Consider the following 24,283-nt stretch of genomic DNA (forward strand, 5'->3'; position numbering starts at 1 on the left):
GTGGGCAATTCACAGCACTTTCTGCACCTCCATGCTGGGACGATGCTGCATGACAAGGCAAGGTAGGGATTGCTGACATAAGGCTGTTGTGTATGACATAGAGAGGTAGAGAGTTGACAAGATTTATTTCATTTCCCTGCATTTTTCTAGGTCTGGCTGACCCACTTTTCTTCCTGAAAAAAACTTGGCATTATCATTCAAACAAACCTAGCCAGCAAATATCTCCTGCAAGTGCTGGCAAGGAGGTGACAAAATGCCCATTTTAGTACTGCAGAGAATTAGAAATAAAAGCTAAAATCCATAAAAACCACACACTAACAGAAAGACACTAGAGGTGAGTTCTTACTGGTCATTTCACAGAGTTCAATTCCAGAGTTGCACAGAAGCATCTTTATAAATCAATGAAGTATATTATTCATTTACTCATCAGCATTCTTTCCCCTTTTGATCATATGCTCCCCCTTGGGCTTGTCCAGTAAAATAAACTCATATTCCCCAGTGAAAAAAAGGACTTCCTTACTCAGCAAGTCAAAAGCACACTTGGGCAGGCTGTGTGCTAAGAAAGGCTGCTGATCCAAAATGAAATGCATGTCCCAGAGCTGTACAAGATGAAGGCATGAAAGGACATACGCCGAGTCCTACCCTACTTTATGACTACAGGGTCTGCCATCAACTTGCTCTGATCCCGTAACGCTGACTGCCTCACTCCCACGAATGCACCTTGTTGGTTCTAGTGGAGGTAAGAGGGAAAGGGGCAGCTGGGCGTGTCCTGGAGGGGCTGCTAGATAGGCACCAGAGAGAGAATATCTCTGAGGTTTTGGTTCTATATTTTTGTTTGAACTGGTAATAAATTCAGTCCCTAAGGATGGTGTAAATCTGTGGGATGCACAATGCTCAGATCAGGGCTCTTGCTTTATATGTAAAAGGAACTTGAAAGACAAATTGTCCAAGGATCTCAGCTTTAACCTCTGATTTTCATACATTCCTCAGGTTATTACAGGCATGTACAGAATTCACAGGATTATTTGGTCTGCTCTTACCGCAACAGTGAATTTTCCAGAATTGCAGGCAACCAGCTGAGTACATGGCTGGCTCTGTGCTTCTCTTGAGGCTCTGAAAGACTGTCTGGGAAAACATCTGCTAGCTTTTATTTTATGCTTTTATTTTCACCAGTGGGGGGGAAAAACCACCAGAACTTGCCAATGAGGAAAGTGAGGTGGTTTTTTAATCTTTTTAAAAGGAAGAGGGAAAAAAACAAGTGTTCCCAGCTTACCCCATCAGAACAGAAATTTGGAAATGAAGAAGAGGGAGGGCTATCAGGCGTTTTCTGGATTTATTGAAACCACACTTCACTCGTCCACCTGACTCTGACCATCCCCAAGCAGACTCTCACCTCGCTGCCTGGGGCCAGGGAAGGTGGCAGGAGCCGCTGGGGGGGACTCAGCACGCCGCATTTGCTTTCCCCATGCCAATTCGCTGGGCTTGCAAGGAAACAAGTAAATGTGGAATTTAATCCAAAGTTGTATGAGGGACTGAAAAGGGCAGACAGAGGTTTGGGCTGCTCTTCGGCAATGCTGGCACTCTAACTGCTCCACAGATACTCTGAAGTGTGTGTTTAATCCTCTGCAGGTTAGTAATTCTATTGACTGAGAACATTTATCCTTACAGTCAAGCATCCACTTTGGTGGGCTGCGGAATTTAAAAGGTGCAATGAATAATATGCAAAAAAAAAACCCCAAACTCAACTCTAAAGATCTAGGGAGAAAAAAAAATTGTATTTGACAAAGGAAAAATAGGTCTAAAGAGAGCTCAATGGGAATTTTACCACTGAATTTCTAAGCTGTGAAACACTGAAAATATAAGTAAGGGAAATACCTCCATTTCCCCCTATTTCAGAAAACAAAGCCATTATTTTAACCTGAACCACAAGGTTCAGAACAACCGTTTTCTCTCCTAGTCCAGCCTGTTACCACTGTGAGCAGCCTGCACAACTCCCTGCATTCTGCACTAACCAAAAGCAGCATTATATTGATACATTTCTTAATAATGGCCAATTGTGTCTATTAAAAATGTTATTAAACAGACTGCTTGCAGCATTCTCCAGAAGGATATAGATTATTTGTGATTAAACCAGCCTTTATTTGAACTTTACTGTAGCTGTGAACTAATCCACCCAAACCAAAAAAAACCTCCCTGCAACAACACTGATGCACAAAGGGAAGCTTGAACAGAGCCACTGGAGTACTGAATTCAAGGACTTACTGTGGCCAAGATTAGCATATTCTTTGCGTAAATGCAAAAATGCTACAAAACTGGTGAGGCTAAACTACAGACTGAAGCCTAGCTCTGTTTATGAAAAGATGGTATTAATTTCTTCTAGTCCACTGAAAATAAATTCAACCTAAATTGCATTCTAAATTAGTGTTTCATTATGTACAGTGTATACAGAAAAGTCTTTTAGAAAGAGAATGCAAAAAAAAACTTCACACTTTTTAATTATAGGTATTATCGTTCCCACTGCCAGCTCCTTCTTTTTCTTTTCTTTTCAATTTATCTGATGTTTGTGCAGAACTCTCTACTAAATCTGCCATTAAAGAAAGTGCTAATGGTGGTAATCAAACCTAAAGATTGTTGACAGTTATTAGAAATCACTGTTTAGATTATTGGCAATTCCTGTACTGAGATATCATTATTGGTGAGCTCGTAAGACAGAAACATTCAAGAACATAGTCTGGTGCAACAGGAAGAAAATACCAGCACCTGAAACAACTTTATGACTCATAAATGAGTAACAGGCTGGAAATCTCACCCTTTTTCATTTATTATTCACTTTTGTGATGATTCTTCTTTCCCTAGAACAGCATGCCGAAGGTGAGCATTAAAACAACCCCCACCGAGGGAGCATGGTTGCTCTGTGACCTGCACTAGCCAACTGGACAGAGGCAGTGGCCAAGGGAGAAAGCAAGGATGGCAGCACAACATCCCCAGTTTGGGCCAGTCTCTGCTGGCAGCGCTCTTGGTACCCAGCAACAGCATCACAGGCTACATCAAATGCAGGTTTAATTAGTGGACCAAACTGGATACAATTTTAGGACATAAGCTGAGGTGAGTGGGCAAATATAAGCGGTGTTAGGTAAATGTCACTAATCAGGCATGTGAATTTCCAGGAGCCACAGGAAACACTCCAGGCAGACATAAGGGAGATGCACACACTCATCCCTACACTGTCTCCCGCATCATTCCCAGTTGCAGCCAGGGCTTCTCATTTTCTCTTCATTTACAGTCCCTTCGCCCCCACCAGGAGCCCTGAAATGCAGCCAGTTACTTTCAGCTTTACTTTGCAGAAATGGCATGCCTGTGATATATTTTCATAGACGCCAGTGATTGAAACATGAAAATAAAACAGCCTGTCACAGTTTGCATGGTGGGATGGTTGTGATTAATATCCAAACAACATGTTGTTGGTTCTTACTAGATCAAAGTAGGATAAATCCATAAATTTGAAAAAATAAATCCACTGTCAAAATACAAACCCCAAAATCCAGCAACTACTCATTTTCAAGGATGACACTGCTGAGTAATAAATGATTTATAGGCATCCAGTGGAAATTCTTCAGAGTTATTGTAATTACGGGTGTGAATATTACAGTACTGAGACAGGGAGTACCAGTTAGCACCAGTTAGAAGCTGCCAGCTTCGTGAACACATCCTGCTTTTGGCCACAGGTACTCAAGTCATGTCACTGCCGAGGCTCTTCCTTCAGCTAGGAGCTGCTGAGCAGCTCAGCCTTCCAGGGTGAGCTCATTAGCAAGCTCATATCAATTTGCAAGCAATTATTTTGTGGGTATAGACACAAAAGATGTGGGAAGGGGACTGGCATTGAATTTAAGCCTCTGGAGGCTTAGACCTCAGGAAGTGGGTTGCAGCAGATGAAGTTACGGCCATCTCCTGTGGTTGCAGCAGATGAAGTTACGGCCCCTGCCCATCACAGTGGAAGGTTACCATCTTCACAGCCTCTTCAGAGTAGTAGGGAAAAAAGCCCCAAAATACAAAACCCAAACCATTCTGCCCTCATTTCAGCCAACGTCTACGAAGTGCAGTGGCTCAGCTGGAGCAGGGATGGGCACAGGTTTTATATGAACTACTGGCTTTTGCACCACTGTGGCTGCAAGGTGCTTAATAGTCCTCTGCTGGAAAGTAAAACTTTAAGACATTGCACTGTGATCCACAAAAGCTCAGCTGACTATGACCTGTAAAATATTAACACCCTGCAGAACTCAGCCATACATTCCTTTTTCCTACTTAGTGTTGCTGGGAGAGTAGGAGTAAATAGAAGAATATTTGGTGGGAGCATCAGGCATAAAGTAACACAGGTTAAAAGAGAACAAAGTTATTTTTCAGCAGGAATAGCTCCTGTTTCATAACATGGTTAAGCACTTGTGTTGGCACAAGGCAGGGAGCAGCATCAGGTATTTGTCACCAAGATGTTCATTTGAGACCTCATTAGCAACAAGAGAGCATGTTTAATGAACAGGGGCTCATTATTAAAGACTCTAAACCAGTGCCATGTAGCACTTTATCCTTTGACTCAGTCAACCTGAGGAGCGGTCACTATGTGGTGGAAGGGAGCTTTGGAAGACCTGTGAGGACATTCACTTGTCAGCAAGCGCAGGAGTGGTACACGAGCAACTCATGGACAGGGAGAGGGCAGAAGACGAGAAAGGAGGTTTGGGGAGTAAACCATTTGCAGCAATGGGGGAAAGAACTAAGACAAAGCAGAGGGAAAATAAAAGCAAAGAAAACTGGGTGGCCCAAAGGGGATGGAAGCATTCTTCTGTTTCTGTGTGCTCCTGCTTATCCTGAAGACATTTATTGCATCCTCTCCACTGTTTTGTTGCTAGAATGCTGTTTTCTTCCCTACTTGGCAACCTAGCAAGAATGTGGCATGTTTTAGAGACCTTTGTCATCATCTTTGTTTCCAGATTTGCCTCATCAGCAAATTTACATTTTTTTATATTTGTTCAGAGTGCTGTGACTGACATTTTTAAAGGAACCAAGTTTTGCCTAGGGGAGCACCACAGTTTTATCAGTCCCTGCACAGAAAATCTTTCCCTTCTCAGAGAAGGCTCCAGCTCTTAGCTCAGCAAGGCGCCATCTTCCTCTTTTGTCTTTTTATATTTAGAAAGATTTTTAAAAGTCAGTCACCATCACCACATGTGGCCCCTATTTGAGCAACAGCAAAGGACAGCAAAGGATAAACAAGAAAAGGCAGATGGTGAAAGGTGAAGGAGTAAGATCAGAGGCTGCTTTTGAGGAACCTGAGCACATGAATCAAACAGATCCTAGGACCAGCTGCAAAATACAGTGCCTGAGACGATGGCACTGTATTTAAGGAGGTGATTAAAATTATGCTGCTCCACCAGAAGACAGGTTGCATCTCGCTGCACTATACTGCAGTCACAGAGTCTAGGCACATTTTAATGTGACTTTGTGTACCCACTGCACATCAAATGCCTGTCACAACAACACTACTTTGTAAGAAAATGAGTGTTTTAATGTGCTATGCTTCTGAAGACTTAAATTCAGCCGCAGCTCAGAGTAAATACGTTCTGCTCCCACTTCCAGCTGGTATTTTTCCCTTCAACCAAACATGCAAATAAGGCTACACAACATATTTCCTTTAAAGTAGAATTTTGAAGGGAGGAAAGGTGATCCACAGGCATAGGATAAAGGAGGAGTTTGAAAAACACAAAAGCTATTAAGTACATCCAAAGGATAGGACAGGAAAGAAGGTGGCAGGAAAATGGAAATTCTTCAGGAATTGCATGTTCCTCTAAATAGTTTTGTATGTCTAATTAATCTTCAACTGCACTAATTGGTGCCTACCAACTCAGTGCCCCCCCCCCGCATGAAAACAGGTAGTAAAACACACCTTCTTAGGAGATTGCTCTGGGATTTACAACTTGCTTGGGGCCAGACTTACCCACCTCACCCCAGGGCACGACCAACAGGGCTGAAGTGGCTCTTTGTAATGGCTGGAACAAAGAGCAAATGCTTTTGCACAGGGCAAATATTTTTTTTTTTTCAGTAAGCATCGTCCTTAGGATCTCTTCCTGCCCTTCCCCCCCTGCCCCGCCCCCCCCCCGCCCCTTTAACTTAACTAACTCAGCTCTTCCCTAGCCATTTCTCTCTGTGTGTATTATTTATTGACCTTTCCTTCACATCCCCCGGGACTTCTTCAAAAATCATGCAAGCTTCTAGTAATCACGGATGATCACCAGACTATAGGAAACAACACAGTCACGTTGTGGTTTCTTACCTTGCAATATAGTCCCTAATGTTACACTAAAATGTGTATCATCTGGGCACTTGGGTCATGTGTTACCACCATCTCTACCACTCTCCCTCCTTTGATTGCTTTAAGCCCTAACTATGGACACAAGGGCTCCATGAGGGCTCTTGCCTTCTGGTTGTCTATTTATAAAGTCACCAACTACTGCAATAGCTCTAGACGCAGCATGACAACTGGAAAAAGGACAGAAGGAGGGCTGCTAGTGCAGAATTATCAAAGCAACCCTGCTCCTGCTTGTGCCCTGTGTATTGTAGCTACAGTCCTGCACAGGCATGAATTTGGGAATTCCTCCATAGGCTTTATGTTACCAGGGCCCGATCAATCCTCAGTTCGAGTCACGCACAAGTACACAACCATTAATTCAGCAAAACCACTCGCACTACTCCCCCCTCTCAAATCCCTACCTGTAACTTATTTGATAACATCTGCAATAATTCCATTTATTAGCTTACGGCAGAAATCTTTGCTGTTGCAACTCTTTGGATAACCAAAGTGGGAGCAAGCCCGCCCCCCCCCCCCTTTTTTTTATGAAATTACCTTTTTAAGCAAAAACTATTCAACTCTCTCCCCTCTCCCGAAATTACTTGAAAAGCATTCCACTGCAAAACTAAAGACGTAAGAACTGGGCCATGTTCAGGTATGCCCTATCTCCCTTTCACCAGAAACTCTTCCATTAACAGAGACAATGCAGACTGATGCTTTTGTACAAAACCCAGTCAGAAGTCCCGCCACCTCATTCGCTCACAGAAGAGCACCATCCACTTACTTACCTTTAAGCTTTGCTTTTAGGAACAAAAGCACATGCACACAGCACTATGTCATACACTACTGACAAACTTGAATGGACATGCCTGTTTTGGTTGATTAAATCAATCCAAACTCACGCTGTCACTTAACATGACTGCAAGGAGACCTTTTGTCACCCAACTCCAAGAATTTGATGCTTCTCGACACTTGTTAACAGAGGAATTTGGAGCTTGATTATCAAAAGGGATTTCTTCACATGAATTGATGATTCAGTGGTCCATACCCTCTCTCTGGGCACTCAAGTTCGGCAAACAGGTCTAGCTCTTCCCAGGTGAATTGTACATGTGCAGGACCAGATATTATTTTAGCAATGGGTGTCTCTGGCACAGCCTAAGGAATAGACTTCAGATTTTCTCTCTTCCGTAATACAGTTTTAGTACTCAGACTAGTACGTTACTGCTCCCTCTCCCCAGCTGTTGATACACCACCCCTGAAGTCCTACCTAGCTCTAAGAGTTGTATGACACACACATTGAGTTTATTTCCCTTTAATGTTGTTTTCAGTACAAAGGTTTTCCTGTTTTAATTCTGTTGCTGAGTTATTCCTTTTCTCCATGATGTGGTTTCAACAGCATGTATTGTAACTAAGAAAGACTTCTAAAAACCCATTGAACAATTTTCCTTGTGAAAAAATTAAACTGACTGCCCACCCTGTGAACAGCACAATGGCACTGGAGTTCCTAAAACACCTTCCTGTCCATGGCTGCCTGTGGACACATCCCAACACTTCCAGATTTGCCCAAAGCACATGGACTACTATAACTTAATACCACAGGCAACTTCAAAGTGTTGAAAACGAAAGCTTCCTGAGATCCCTTTACCGCTTCAGTGTAATCTGAGTCAATACTGGGCCTTTTATCAAACCAAAAATGTGCTGCCCAATGTGGAGAGTGAAATTAATAATGCATGCACACGACCAATACACAGTGTTTAATTGTTCTTACCCATTTCATAAGTCAGCTGGTACTTGCTGTCACCAGTTTCACACTAAACATTGCCATCTTCAGCTTCGAATTTGAAAGCATCTTCTTCAGCACTAGAAGTGGGACAACATTGTATTTTCCAGTTTAACCTCTTCTTGGAATTTACAGACCACTAGGGCACAAGACCTTAGAGATTAAATGGCTAATTCTTATAATACGGTGTAAAAGTCTTAACAGATTCTTTCCCATTCTGCAATGCTGGGATAACTTATTATTCCTTTTCAGACGTAAATACACTAGCTACAGACCATATGAAATCTCTCTGATCTGACTAGGGAACTAAGAAACTCCCATGTCTGCAGAGCGTCTTCCTGAAACATAGGGAAGTTACTTGACATTAACAACAAAACCAACTCCACCTGACAAACAAATTTTGGAACTTGGAAATGAGAGCTTTCCAACATAGCATGCCTAGTCTAGACACAGGAACATGGAGTCTCTTTAAATTGTTGGGATTTCCATTCGTTTCCTTATCAAGCTGAACATGACTCATCATTGATCAGTGCACACCGCATGCACACACTGCCCTGAAACTGGCTTTTAAATAAGCTTTCTTTGGGGCGGGACAGTGTAGACAGTGTAAGGGGGGCAAAAATACTGGGAAGGAGGAAGGCTTTCCTGAAATCTGTCAGTCAAAACCAAATCAACATTGCAGGCCAGATCCTAGGTTCATTCATATGCATCAGTGAAGTTAATATAATTTATTCCAGGTGAGGATTTGTTGTTTGAATGTTGAACCACTTTGATAAGGCATGTCTAAGTAACAGTCTTTTACACTGTTGATGCCTGCAGCTATTCTAAGAAGGCTAAGTTTATTTTGCTGCATTTGAGCAAGTCATCCACATAAGCTGGTTATAGCTCCCCAAACCTCTATTTCAGAGACTCCAAATAGAATTCTTCCCCTAGTCTAATCTCCTGTGATCATAGATCACACAGTATCTGCAAGGACAGCCAGCAACTGCTTTCTGAAAAGCCTGTTCTATCACTATTTCACTTTACAGCAAAATGCAATCACTCAACTCCATCAAGCTTCCCTGGGCCTGCAGAGTGCCCAGCCAAGTGAAAACCCAGACAAAAGCGCAAGCCCAGTGAAAAACCTTGCCATGCCCCACATGGACTGAAGAACAGAAAAAGAGAAATGGTAGGTATGTAAAAAGGGATGGTGCTTGTTTACAGGATATGCAGTCATTTATATTTAGCAGCTGAATGTTCCATGCTGCTGGTGAAAGACAACAAGGGAAGTAAAGCGGCTGTCAGGTTAACCACCAACTTTAATCTACAGTTTCAGTATTGCTGGGCAGCTGTTTCTGGGAAACTATGCTAGGATGCAAAATAGGCAAGAAAACCCCTAATCGTTTGCTACCTCATCCCAAAGAACAAGAAGCAAGTATTGCTGCCTTTTGTATGAGTAAGATCTACTAATAGGTAGTATTTTGCTCTTCATGTCTTGGAGCTCACTTTGTGCCTTGATAAACTGATGACTTGATTGTCTTTTTTTGAACAAACCAAAAAATGAAGAAAGATACTTTATTAACTTCAAAGCTGGATCAAAACCAATATAACATAGTTTTTTTTCAGAATAGAATAACACTTTTAGCTTTATCATTTGACATAAGTTCTTTTCCATTAACAGCCGAAATGCTGGAAATCCAGTGTCCTGTACAAGAAGCAAGGGATCTCCTTCTCCTTTCCTAAACCACTCAGAAAAAATCCTGACATTTGTATTGCCCTCCTCCGAGCTACTCAGTTACATATGATTGAGCTATTTGTGTAATTGATTTACTGGAAGGACGACTGGAGCAACAAATTTTCATAGACAAGAAACCTTTCGTTACATTTCATGTGGCTCTTGGAGACAAATACACCAGATACACCTCTGGGTTCACAAAAAATGCGTTTGTATAGAAGGTTGGTCTGAACTGACATGTTATTTTCAAAAACTATGCAAATTCAACAAAAAAACCATGCAATGATCAGAGAAAGTGTCGGGTTTCTGTACTATATCCATCTGTTCTTTATGAACACAACAGCTAAAACACAATAAAACTTCCCCTGTTCTGCCTATGCAATTATTTGTGGGAGTAAGCACACATCTAATAGATCTGTAAGATATTACTGAGAAAAATGATGGTATAAAAAGTAAAGTTTAAAACGAAGAAGCTCTTTATAGCCAAATGTCTGTAAAGTTTATTTGAATTGTTTTTTATCCTAGTTGCAACACTGCATAGGTTTTTACACATGCATTGCCTTGTTCAATAGACAGCAATGGAGATATTTCACTAAAGTTAAGCATATGCATCTGTCTTTGCAGGATCTTTTGCCTTCTAACACTAAAGACTGATAACCATCTCCCTCATCCCACCGACCAATATAATGAGTTTCTCAGCTGCAACTCTTCATTCAATGGGTCATTAAATAAAATATTCTAGTTTCATCAACAGAAAAGAAGAATGAGGCGGGCTACAGCTTCATATAACCAGCACCCTGACTCTGACAGTAATCAAACCCATGTGCCTAGGGAAGAGCATTGCATGACAGGAAACATTTATTGATGCTTTCCCCAGAGCACTCCCTGCCCCATCAATTTGCCAGCCAGGGATCAAACGAGGTTTAGAATTTGAGTGCACAGCTATAAAACTAAATGGGGAGAATGCAGATTTTTGGAAGCTCAGGGACCCCTGCTTGGCTTAGCTGACTGCAATTTTGGCATGCCTGTTTATCATCATGTGAACTAGATTGCCATCATCTCAGGCCTTCTTCTGTGTTCATAAGTTTAAAAAGAAAGAAAAAGAAAGAAAAAAGCAGCTCATTTCCTTGATGTGGCAGGATACCTGAATTAACCAGGATTCAAGGAATTCTGAAGTGATTATTCCCTGTATTCTTAAAAGATGTACATTCAGATGCTTTGAAAGACTCATGTTCTCAACCTTCATGTCACTGAATTCATTTATGTCAACGACACATGTGTCCCAAGAATAGGATAGTCCAAAGCCTGAATAACACCTCAAAAAGGATGAGAGTTAGCTCACTCCAGTACAATGTGACTCCAACTGTGGTCAACAGAAACTGCTCCTTCAGCTTCACCAGGAGCTAAATCAGGCTTTCAAAGAAGATAATACTGTCTACTGGAGAAGTACCACTGATTCAGACAACAGTCATATTGCTGACCATGACTGAGGGAATGACATCCCAATCTGTATCGCCATCAAGCTGTTTCATTTTAGGCTCTAGGCTGAGCATTTTCATGCTGTATTGAACAAGAGCAGAGCTCTAGGATCTGCAATGGACTTGTATTAGTTTTCCAGACAAGGTTTAAGTTGCTGGCTTTAATCTATAAAAGCTCCTGATGATTTGGGGCTTAGTCATAAAGCACGCTAGCATTCCCCAGGCAGGTTCCTTGCCATCTCCCCTGAATGTGGAAAACCACACTGGAAACAAAGTTGCTGCATGAGAACTGTGACACAAATGCCCACAGGTGCCATCATTGCAGGTATACTACAAATATTTTTTTAGAATTTTTTTTTTTTCTTAAAAAGAAGGTGAACTGAGGAATATAAAATGATTAGATGTGTATTTTGACATATTTATAAAAAAAGAACAAAATGGAGAAAAATTGCAAAAAACGTGTGGCTAAAGTTTTTTTCTTGGTTAATAAAAATGGAAAATCAAAGATGTATTAAGATGCATTAATTTTGTTTTGGTTTACCATTCTCCCTTCCCATTTCTCTCCTGGTAACAAAGAAAAAGAACGAAGCAAGCAGAATAATAAAGGAAAAACTTTAAAACAAACAAACAAAACCCCCTCCAAAACCCACCAACCCCAAACCAGAAGTATTACAAAATGAGTAAATTTTCAAGGCAAGCATTCTACATCATCACATCTTCAGGGAAGCCTGGGGAAGGAAATAACACACACTGAAAAGAATTCCTTTTCATGAACTATATGATAAAAATTACTCTGCAAGAAACCTTTTTCATGCTAACTGAAAGCACGGAATGGGGAGGGGGGTAGGGAGGAGAGGGAAGATACATATCTCATGAAATTTTACCAGTAGCTAATTAAATACAAGGCTTCTAATTTTTAGCATCATTGACTTCAGGTATATGATTTGTTACACCAATGGAAAAAAAAAACAACAACAAAAACAAACCCCAAACAAGGAAAAAACCAAATCTTTTTCTCTAGGTGAGGAAAATACTCACTGATGCAGATCACTAATTTTCAACAATCCTAACAAACTCTGGCTGTACAGAGTAGCTAGCTCTTTCTACTAATATCAGAAAACGTAGAAGGCTGAAGAGGAAACAAAAGTTAAACCAAACCATTTAAAAATACAGTACTGTGACAGATTTTATTTCATTTTTATTAGTACTACATGCTTACTACCACTAGGAACAGCCATGCCTTTTTTTGTTTGTTTGTTCTGGTTTGTTTGGTTTTTTTTTTTTTAAATCTATATTAAATGTTGACCTAAAGCTTGCTGTGCCTTGGAGATCTGGCTCAGGAGTTAACTGCATGAATTTTTATTTAAATAGATAAGCACTTAAGTTTGAAAATAAGACAAATACAGGTGAACAGGGAAATTAAATTACAAATTCAGATCATACAAATGTCTCTTACTCTATGCACTAAATCCTGTAAGCTGAGATCTTTTAAAAATTCTTAAAATACTTATGAAACATTATTTACAAATTATATAAATAAATCCTAGGTCACTTTTAAATTAACCAATACAACAAAAAAGTCACCTTTTTGTACTGTGTGTGTACTAAAAATGTTCTTGTTTATTGATCATAACCCAGTTTGCAGTATAAAACGTTTGTTCACTTACATCAAAATGGGTTCAAATAGAAGGATGGAAGATATTGGTTTCAAAAGAAAAAAAAACAATATTATAAATGCTTAAAATCAATGAGGCTTCTTAATGTTCTTTTCTGCACATTTTGCAGTCATTTTTAGAAGTCCCTTCTACAGTATTTGTCTTGTGAACAGGTCATCTCAAAATAGCAGAGACATAGTTTTAGCAAAGGGAAAATATTCAGTACGTTGCTCACAAGTCACACAGACCTTTTACCAGGAGGGAAAGGACAGAGAACGGAATGTCAGTGGCCAGCACAAGCCTTTACAACACTTAACTTAAAAGGCAGCATTTATAGAACTAATCACAGACTATACACATCCTGCACTGAACAGCAATCAAAAGGACTGGAAAATATACATTTAGGAAAACAAGAGACCAATGGTTTTCCATTACCTTTGTTAAAATTAACACTTTTCTCCTTGTCTTTTGTTTTAAAACCAGCATTGACATCACCAACAACTACAACTACTTTTTCCTTTAACATAATATATGCCAGGTAACTACTGTACGTGAGAAATGTACAATAAAAGGAGAGAAACCACTGAATTTCCTATGCAGACACATGAAAATATAAAGCCATACAGATTCCAAAGTGCCATGAATACCAAATTCAAGTGATGGTTTATAGCATGTAGGAAAGAAACTAAATGGAACTTGCTCTATGGGTTGCCGAGCCCTTCAGCTATATCTTCAGTTTCCCCTTTGGCTGCTTTGCTGAGAATTTCCATCCATTTCATCTGCAGTTCTTCATCTTCTGCACTGAAATATAGAGTTTGCTGGGACTGGCAAAGCTTAAAAACATGCTTTAATTCAAACTTCTCACCAGAACCTGGTAAACTGACTTCGTATCCAGGCAGAGGAATAGGACGTGGGCTCCGTCCATCCTAAGGAAGAAAGAACAAATGTAAAAATTCAGCAACAAATGGTATTTGAAATGGGAGGAGTGGGGATATACTGCATGGGGAAGAAAGATTTCCTCTCAATGGGATTAAAGAAATGCCTGTTTCAAACAGTTTAAAACTCGTTTTGAAGTAGTAAGATGTGGTTGGAGATGCATTACTCTACACTGGAGACATGGTCACCAGGCACACGCTCAGGCTAGGCAGCTATACCACAACTCTCACCACACCAGAGTGTCTCAGTGTGTGCTGCCAGCTGACAACCCCTCTGTGCTAGAGCCGTAGCCTGCCATCCCTGCCTGCAGAGCGAACACGCACGCACACTCTTAAATAAGCACATGAACACAGTTCCAGAGCACATGTGCGTTCGGCTCCTTGTTCAGTACTGTACTTAGAAAACAGAGGTGATATTGACTGCTTAACTCAAAACAATAAAAGGCAATGACTTATTGGTGCTTTATTCTTCTCATTTAACAGATTCCCTTTCACAATAAGAATACAGATCCAGCAGTGGCATGGTTGGGGATTTTCATGTAATTTCACATAACTGACGCATGCCGTCTTTTACAAAAAAACCTTTGCATTCGGTACAGGCAATCAGATCCAGCTGAGAATAGTTTGGTGTAGTCATTTTTGAACCTCATGGGACATTGGTAAGATTGGTTTAAAGGAGACAAATAGGCAGAGCTGGACACTGAGAGACACAAAGACAACTACCAGGGAAGAGACTTTGAAATAAAAGAGAATTTCAGATTTTAAATCAATTAGTGAATCTTCTCAGGTGGTCTTGGGTGATTTATGATGCCTTTCAGAGTTGTCAAGGAAGTTGAAGCTCAGATTCTTGAACATCCTTCAGCCAGATTAACTCACTGATCTAAGGAGCGATACAGCTCTCTAACAGTCACATCTTAGGCATCAACCAACTCCTCTACTAAGCTCTCAGGAAAGGTGTACTTTGGCAAGGCATGGTGTGCCATGACCAAGCAACTTGTTTCAACTGATGCCATCAAAGCGTTTTCAAAGATGGGTCCCCAAGCTGAAGTCTAAGCCACACAGATATCAAGCATCGCCTCTTGCAGCAGCTACTTGTGTAGCAGCCTACTCAAGTTCAATGCCTCATACCAAAGTTAACAAGGCATCCCACAAAGAGGTGGCAAAGTCATTCTTTTGTCACCCCATACTGAATGCAGATGACTTAGTGAATCTGGAAGGGGACCACAGCTCTGAGAACAATGGCAAAAAAAAAAAAAAAATAAAAATCTACTTTTCTAACACTTAGAACTGCTCACATCTATGCAAACACATACATTAACTAAAGGGGCAAAAAATACAGTCAAAAATGTGTCTACACATTTTATTAAACCAATACAAGCTTCCTGATTTATTAACCTACTACTTGCCATTGTTATGCAAAAATGTCAGAGTCCATCTGCTTGAAGACAAAGCACTATTCAAGGAGATTTACAGCAACTTTGGGTCAAACAGTAAAGAATTCAGTTCCTCTTTGCATGCAAGTCATTGTGTTAAAAGCAGCATACAGTTTCTAGATCCTTACACCACAGCTGCATCCGTATAAACAGGGAGGTCTTACACATGCAGAAGTTTGAACTGGCATGTACAGAGTAGCTCTAGACCTGCATATGTGGCAGTGCTAAAGCAAGCAAATACGGGACTGATGAACACAAAATGCGCAGGAGCACATGCAAGATCAACCATGCCTGCTTCACCGATCTTGTTTTAGAAAAATAGACACTAAGACTTGTCACATGTAAAATCGGAGGTTGCCCATGACAATGAAAAATGATATCGTTTGTAGCCAAGAAGTTCAGCGTAAGAGCAAATTGATGTTTGAATTGTACATGTTACACCTACCCAACACGTGCAGACACAGGCAAATTAAGCAGACTGCCTTTGGTCTTGCTTCCTCCCTTTTCTTAATATGATGCCTTTGTCACTTTCTCTGTACCTGCCTGATCCAAAAGGAAGGGATTTAAATTATCTCTGAAAAGCTGCACTACTGACAGGTGAAGTACTCAGTCTCCAGTCATACCACATACCCAAACCAGATCTCTCTGTGGGACCAGGAGCACCTCTGGAGTTCCTCTGGCACTGAACCCTTCCCCTCCTACTTGGAGTCCAACAAATCCAGGGGTTGTTCTGCACACACAAGGAATTCAGGCCCTACACCAAGCACGTAAAGATTTACAGGCCTTACGGAGAGATAAATACTCCATTTTTAAGAGCCTACTGGATTTGGCTGGCTGAATTTTTTTTTTTTTAAATATTTATGTATGCAACATACTAGGGTTGCATGATATCAGTATTTCATCAAACCGAACTAGCCAGTGCTGAAAAGACCTTTGCTTTAGGGCTGATTTCAATCATTTTCTTGAGATAGTGAGTGGTACACAAAAATCTGCTGGATGTGTAATACTATCAGTAATTACAACCATTGCGCACTCATCCTGACTCCAAGCAGCATAATACTAATGTGTTATTTATCTAGGTTATTACAGCAGCATTTATTTATTGCTCTATTACAGCCATTACAACACCCAGGGTTTAAGATTTGGGAATGGATAGCTCAATTCCACCACACAGGCAGTTCTATTTCATGCAGCCCTCGATACAGACATCCCTCTTGCACTGCACATCTCTTTGCAGCGTATAAGCTCTCTCACACAAATATACAGAACAACCATTACCCACTGATGGACCACTATCATTTTCACGTACTACTTTTCAGTAGGCTTAGAAAATCCCTGTTTTTCCACCCAAACTCCACTCTCTACCCACTTATGATCTAATCCCAACCTTGCACAAATCACTGAGAGACTCCCGTGACACGATGGTGTGCCAAGATGCAAAGCTCTGCAGGACCATGAAGAAGGACAGGCAGAGTTTTGTGCAGGGCCAATTAAAGCCTCACCTAAACAGGGTCAACAGACAAGCCACAAAAACACTTCTATAAAACCCTGAGCTCAACTTCAAACTCAACTACTCCCTTATTTTCTAGGAGTAAATCACATTTACATGATGAATAAAAGATTTTTCTTCAGAATTTATAAAGTAAAACTTTCTCTTGGATCAAACCTGATCATTATTATATACACTAACTCTCACAATACTAGATTAACCTTCCGTATTTCTCCAAAATTCATTACTTCTCTAGCTAGCTGGGACTCCTTAATTCTGCATTTCTCAATCAGATGTAAGTTAATGTCAGAGCTCTGGAGGTAGTTGCACATTTTATTAGGCCAATGGGGGCAGAAGCTCCAGGTTGAGCCCTTGGAAAGACAGACTAATTTCTATAAAACCACTGATCATTGAGCTTGAGGTGGTCTTTGCTTATAGGCAAACTCTTCTAATTCCACTCAAATAAACATGACAAACAGCTGCACAAATTCTGTCTCAGTTTGAGGACAGATAAAATTGGTATGATTTCCATACCTAAATAAGCTGTGAATTTTATCCTCATGCAAGACGTAAACTGTGACCACTCAGGGGATTAATTCATTCTCCCAGAACAAGGATCTAAAGCAAAAGAGCAGTTTTCTTGCTCTCGCTTGAAACCTACGAGTCATATTTCCGTTTGCACTGGCATCCCTTCTTCAGTGCGAGGCCCAGGGGTGCAGAGGATGAAAGCTGTCAGGGCTTTTACTGTACCAGAAGCTCCAGATTCAGCTTGGTTTACTCCTTCTTCCCAAAAGGCAGCTATTCTGCCTGTTCTTTTTAAAAATAATCCCCCAACTTTGAAACTCCTACGGTTCACTTGGTCTGTGTTTCAAGACCTTTAATACCATTGTTGGCAATATTATTCCCAAAAGGCACCTCTTTTTTTAGGCATTGAAATGCTTCTTTGCAGGCCTAAAGAGGTTTGTGAAATGCATCAAGGTGGTTGTACAAAACAAAACAATGCCTGGGAAAATAACATTCAAGCACATGAGTGGTTCCTGACTGATTCCAGACACTCAGCCACCAGGAAAGAAGCTCTGGAAGAGATTTTTCTCAGAAGTCTAGCGTATACTACGTAAATCAGAACTAACAACAATATTGGGTTAATATCAAGGAATGGGATTTGCTTCATAATTTTCTCCTTCAGTTGGATGCAAATTGAAGAAAGCATATGAGTGGGAATGGTAGGCCCTTGAAGAAGGGACTTATTTTTGTTTTTTATAGTCTCAGCCTGCAATCGGTGATTCCTGATAGTAAATCCTGGCTTAGTTATTGAATATAAGATGGATCAACCTTGTCCCTTATGTTTTCTTGCTGCTTTATTGGGAGCTTTATCTCACACCTGGAACAGCTGAGGACACAAACCACTAAATTTAACTGTCATGAAATTGACAATCAGTGTCAAAGGCACTCTTTTCCCCTAAAAGATAGGATCTGACTAATAATATCAACAGAGGCTCAAGATCAAATTTGGCAGGACATGGAGCAAAGAACGTAGCATCTGAAACACAGAAGCTCCCCCAGCTTCAAACCCTGGCCTTGCACAACTGTCAGGAGGGGGCCTGGAGAATTGAGCACTATTCTGCTGTGCACTAAATACAGCTGGTTTATGTCCCATGGGTTATAACTTGTGCTGTCCTGAAATGATTGGTTGGGCACTAGGAGAAACTATCTTTCTAGGTCATTCCATGTAAGAGGCGTTGCTTCCTCTCAACTCCTCGTCACAATCATCTCTTAGATGACATATATTGCTCCTGGGTGAGGAAGGCCAAAGAATTTAGACCTCTCTCCCTCTATTCTCAATATCCTTCCCCAAGCTTGCCTGTGTGAGACACTCTGGCTTGGTTTGTATGGGACACAGGGCTGGCACTGGTCCTTTGCTGAGGCACAGCTTTCAAATCAGTTGAAATGTTTCACAGCGAAGCTGTTCCCTCTGCTTTGCTTTTTAAAGCTTTTTTCATTTCCGCAGACTCTGACTCCAGAGAGATCTAAAGATTGGTTTTGTTGCATTCGTTTTAGCGCTTTGTCTGAGGCAGTTTGCTTTTTCAACTTGTAATTTCAGTCATGCATCTCCTGTTGACTAGGAGGGAAGCCAGGCAGCTCACTGCCCATGGCATGAATTGGAAGGTTACTCATTGTGGGGTATGAATCCCAGACGACGCCAAGTGAGCTGTGTCTGGAGCTCCAAATTCAAGCTTTCAGCCTCTTGAGCACCACACTTAAAACATTACACACACTTATTTAAAACCAGAGGTGTTCTTGCTGACAAGCAGCAAAATGAACATACTCCTAAGGACAGCGTGTACTTCTTGAATATTTGCTATGGGATAAGCTTTACTTTGAATAGCTTTATAAAATCATGGGTAATATTTAGTTCCCAGACTGTTCCCAGCTACAGCCATACAAACTGATGCTAATAAAAAGCAAACCCTTCGTATCATTAGAATTACAGCAGGGTAATGGTAGGCTGAATTTGGACCCATTTCTTCTTCCATCCCATCCAGGAGAAAAACCAAAGCCGCATACAAACGTGCCAAATGCCAAATAAAAAATTGGATATGGGGCATCTCATTTCAGCATTGTCATTCTTTATCTTCAGCCCTAAGGAAGCATGACTGATATTTCTATTTTCTGTATTCTATCTTGGATATAGATATTTCTATCACTTGACTTTCATCACACACAAATGCTAGCTAGCTTCAAGAGCACACTTTAAAAAAAAAAAAAAGCTTACCACAGTAATTATTTCAAGTAAAGATAAAATCACATGGTGCTACGACAAGGAGCTTTACCAAACACAGTCCATCTTTCAGGCTGAAGATGATCTACATTTCCATAAATTCCTCCACCCCTCAACCAGAATCAGGTTTAAAAAAAAAAAAAAAAAAAAGAAAAGCTTGAACCAGCAATTGCAATATTCAGACTGCTTTGCAGCTCTACACATTTTACAAGAAAGTGCTTTCCCTAATGACAGGGTAATAAAACCTTTGAATATACCTGTCTGAAACCCCCCAAAAAACCCGAAACATATTCAAATTATCCTTGTTTTGTCCTTTTTTGTTAAAAAATGGAAAATAAAAGCTATAAGCTTAAACATTTGCTCACAACCATATCAGCAGTAACTACAGATAACAATGAAATCTAAAATCTCTGAGGCTTTGTGCTATATTCAGAATACCAAGCTCATTTTTGTTGTTGAAACCAAGCCAAATCCTTTGACCTATTTCTCAGCTTGACATAGTTAAACTTATGCTTCCCCCCCCCCCCCCCCTCCTGTGTGTTAACCTTCATGAATGCCATTTTACCTGGCTACTTCCTTGCAGATACAGAACAAGAGGTTCCGTCTTGGGGATGGTCACCCACATTTTGTACCAAGTCTTCCCTTTTTCAAGGAACTGGAGGTAGCTGCTGAAGAGGCTGTTTTCAGCTGCTAAGATGCTTTGCTTCTGGATGAAGAGGAAAAAAGAAAAAAAGAGCTGTTTCCATTGATGCTTATGTGGGCAAAATACTTAGAATTAAGTATAAAATATACTTAATTTAAGTTGTCCAGAGTCAAATAATACTGTAGGGCAAACGCTGGATATCCCATAACTGAACAAAAGTTTAATCATTATTATATACCATGAAGAAATAGGACAATTCCATGTAATAGAGGCAGACGCTGAACTACTGTTCCCAGTGGACAAGAAGTTAAATTCCAACTCCACCAAGTAAATTGAGAATGGTAATTAAGACGATGCAGCTAGTTTCTTGCTTAGCAAAGTAGGCTGGGAGATGATTTCAAATGAATGCAAATAGTGTACTAACAGACACTCTTGTGCAGAGACATAAGCCAAATCAGAGAGCAATACGGCAAAAAAAGATTGAAAGAAATTTTTGTCTTCTGATAGAAAGCAAAGAAAAACAAAATTCCTGTTCACGTTACACTTCGCACAGAAGTCTCCTGGGGATTTCTGGCATCTGCTAATAACATTTGTAAAGTGGCAATCTCCTCAGCTACTATTATGCTTGTTAAGAAAGTTTAATGTAAATAGGAGGGAAAGAAGACTGGCTCTGATCTTTCTTTTTTTACACACTTTCTTGCATTTTACCTGATCCTTTGAAGATTTAGCAGAAGGCTAGAAGCCTGAGCATATGAGAGAAAAATTACTCTTTTCTTTGGGTTTTTACAGCTTTCTGCTGTAATCTGCTTTCTAAAGTAAAGCCATAGGTCACATTCACTGGTTTGCTTTTTGGCTTTTCAGATTAACAGAGCTCTCAGCTGGGTAGGTGTAGGTTTTCACTTTAGTGGCAAACAACTCTGTTGAAACAGTGCTAGAAAGTTTATCATGAGATACCACGGACTGTACTGATGCATATTAAGTGCTCATCATCTGTAGGCATAGCTGTAGTGTGTATCTGAATTTTTTGATGGTATGAAGCTCTGGATCCAGAATCTTCTCTGCGCTCTGCAGACATGGTAGTTCAGGGAAGGGCAAAGTGCATTTGTAGCTTTACCCCACTTTGTATTTCTGACATTCTGGATGTGTTTGGGTACAAAGTTGACAAAGCACCTGAGCAGCAGAGTTCACTCTAGGACACCATGCTGGTGTAATTTTACCTGTGTAGGTACATTTAGTAGCCTGGAAAGAAATATGACATGCTGAGAAGCAGAGCAGGGCAGGGCCTAAGAAGACTATTTGAGGAAGCATTTATTACAGGAGCTCTGGATATGCACTGTCAGGTTTACATTTCTTGCTCATAGTCTAGCTCTTTTCCATGTAGTTTTGTTCTGATGAGGAGTATAACAAGGCTCGAAGGCAGTCTGATGGCTCTGAGGGGTGGCTTCCAGAAAGATGTTTTTCAAGGTAAGATGTTTTTCATTATAGGCTGCAACCATTCCCCAATTTTCCTTGCAGTGCTCAAAGCAGGATGCTCAAAAAAGGTCAGCATATCAGGGGGAAGAAGGATTTACAATGAATTTAAGTTCTCAGTGTGTCAGTGGCTCTTTCAAGAACCTGATGTCCCTGTAGGTCCACTTTCAATTAAGATGAATGTCCTCTTCTACACACGCAGTGACTTATGGCTGTATTTCACTGGTAAAATAAAAACCTTTTCTTCAAGGTGGCCCATGAAAACGGTGGCATGTAATGGTACTCACAGCTCTGCCCGTAGTCTAAAAAAGGCATTGGTAAGAGAAGGTTCAGTTGTTGTGGTTGAGGATAAAACCAATCAGTTTGCCAATACGTTCCTTGTCCTTGTAAAAAATAAGGGTAGAATGTTCCACTATCATGGCATAAAGCTTGGTGACATCTGTGGCAATTGTGAAGCAGTAGTTTACACTGTATAATCTGTGGAAGTCACGTCTTGGAGAAAAGAGTCTACATTATAGCAGGTTTGAGAAAGTTTCAGTGAATCCTGATAGTCTTTCAGAAGGATGCCAAGCTTTTGCACAATCAACTAAGAAAAAATTCCTTTCAATGATATTTTGACAGGATGTGAAATAAGGAGTGCAAAAATATCTTCTATATGAAGTTAAAAGTGAAAAAACAAATCTTATTTTGCCAAGTTTTGCCAATAGTTATTGTGCACAACTCAAGATTGGAAATGCGCCATAATAAAAAGAAGCCAGAAGTTTTTCCTCTTTTTTTCATTACTTTGAAAGCTGAAGCTTAGTTGCAAAACCTGTGTGCATCCCTGTATGATCAGCATCCTATGATGAACGCTTGCCATTTACAAACAGCATTCAGGCTGCATGCACCTTCAATACAAGTTATAGGCCAGAGAGTCAAATATTATGATGGGGCAAAAAAGATAACCAATTTTATTTGTTTTAAATAAATACATTAAAAAAAAAAAAAAAAAAAAAAAGAGAGACTTACAAGGGCAGCTAGCATACCAAAAGTTTCTTAGCTAAATACTGTACCTCTGCAGGTAGTCTTTTCTTCTGTTCTCCAACTGCTTCCACTCCAGGGCTTGCTGGTAACTGCAGAAAACACTCTTTACACACTCGATTGTGACGGTTATTATCTGCAAGTGGTTTAAACTCAGAGCATTTTGCACAGATCACCTGTATCAGAAAGATGGTGCTTTATTAGCCATCCTTAAAACATAACCCTTCTCCAAAGAAAGTGACTTGCAGAGCAGCTGTTATTAAAATAAAATCTGGAAACCTAATGTAAGCGTAAGATAGAGTAACCAATATAATATTTATTTTATTTACCTTCATTAATAATTAACATTTTTGTGATCCCATGCTGTGTACCAATATACATAATTAAAGAAAACATGCCTTTTGGGAAATACTTTATGATGATCATCATATAAGTTTGCTTTTCTTTTCTTATAAGCCTTTATGAGTCAAAAAGGCCTTAGATTGACAAAGCAATTAGTGCTTTTTAATGCCAATCATAAAATGGTCTAGGAAGGACTGATTTTCAGAGTAAAGATGGCTGATGCTTCCTCATCAATTAGCCAGTTCAGCTGGATGGAACTGAGGAATCAAAAAATCACTGACCATTTTAAGAACATAGTCCAATATATCATCCATTAAAAATTATTTGTCTGATGACAAATTAACAACTTCTGATTCCTTTCCTCAGCTGCCAAGAGCACACAATGACACATCAGTCCCATGAAACCAGTGTTTGTGAAGAGTGATGGATCTGCAGCTCTAGAACCTGTTTTCACGCTTAAAATCTGACTCTACCACTTGCTGTTGCACAGCTGATCCAGGGAAAGAAACTGTCCCCAACGGTGCAATGCAGGGGCAGTCAGCCGGATTCGACATCCTTTCTGAATTTACTGTACAATGATATACCACAAACGCCCTTCAGGTACAAGTATATGTTATTATATGCTTCACTGAAAGATGTTAATTACTACATGAAGGTATCTGCCTTAATTCAGCAAGTGTTAAGTGAAGCACCGTTCTGCCAAGTTATATAAACAAAAGCAAGCTAGCATTTTCAGAAACATGATAGTTTTTCCTTGAGATTAATTAACTTCTTTAATTTGAATGCTAGTGCCACATCACAAAACATCACATAACCAACAACTGTTTAACAATAAATTATTAATCATGCAATTCTTGTTATCTCTCTGTCCATGGGGGAAAGCATTTATTTAATTTCTTTAACGATAATGAGCTTTGCAATGGAACATTTTAAGCCTCCAGAAATGTATTTCATGATTTTAGTAATTATTAATAAAAACAAACCCAAAAGGTTGAAAATCCCAATTCTGGTGTAAAAGTGTCTCTTCCACACTAATTTTATTTCAATAGCTGAGACTGAGGTTTCTTCAGACATCTTAACTATACATTTAGGTCTCTCTTCAGCTGAAAATTCATCTCCACTTCAAATGAATAATGGTATTTAAATAACATTATTCTGTACTAGTTACATTAGGAACACTGAACCGTGAAACTCAAGTCACAGAAGGCAGG

The 24,283-nt window shown here is 40.1% G+C and overlaps 1 protein-coding gene across 1 annotated transcript in view; it reads right to left on the reverse strand.

Moving 5' to 3' along the window:
- Positions 1–12,522: 12,522 nt before the first annotated feature.
- FGD3 (FYVE, RhoGEF and PH domain containing 3) overlaps positions 12,523–24,283 on the reverse strand; it is a 61,043-nt gene continuing 49,282 nt past the window's right edge. Inside the window, exons 17-19 of the mRNA XM_082321210.1 lie at positions 22,763–22,906; positions 20,163–20,303; positions 12,523–13,887 (exon numbers count right to left, since the gene is read on the reverse strand). Coding sequence (XP_082177336.1) covers positions 13,663–13,887; positions 20,163–20,303; positions 22,763–22,906 — 510 coding nt within the window. The 3' untranslated portion in view covers positions 12,523–13,662. The remainder of the gene's footprint in view (positions 13,888–20,162; positions 20,304–22,762; positions 22,907–24,283) is intronic.

Source organism: Platalea leucorodia (genome assembly GCF_965183815.1).
Source record: "Platalea leucorodia genome assembly, chromosome: 9".
Taxonomy (NCBI): Eukaryota; Metazoa; Chordata; class Aves; order Pelecaniformes; family Threskiornithidae; genus Platalea; species Platalea leucorodia.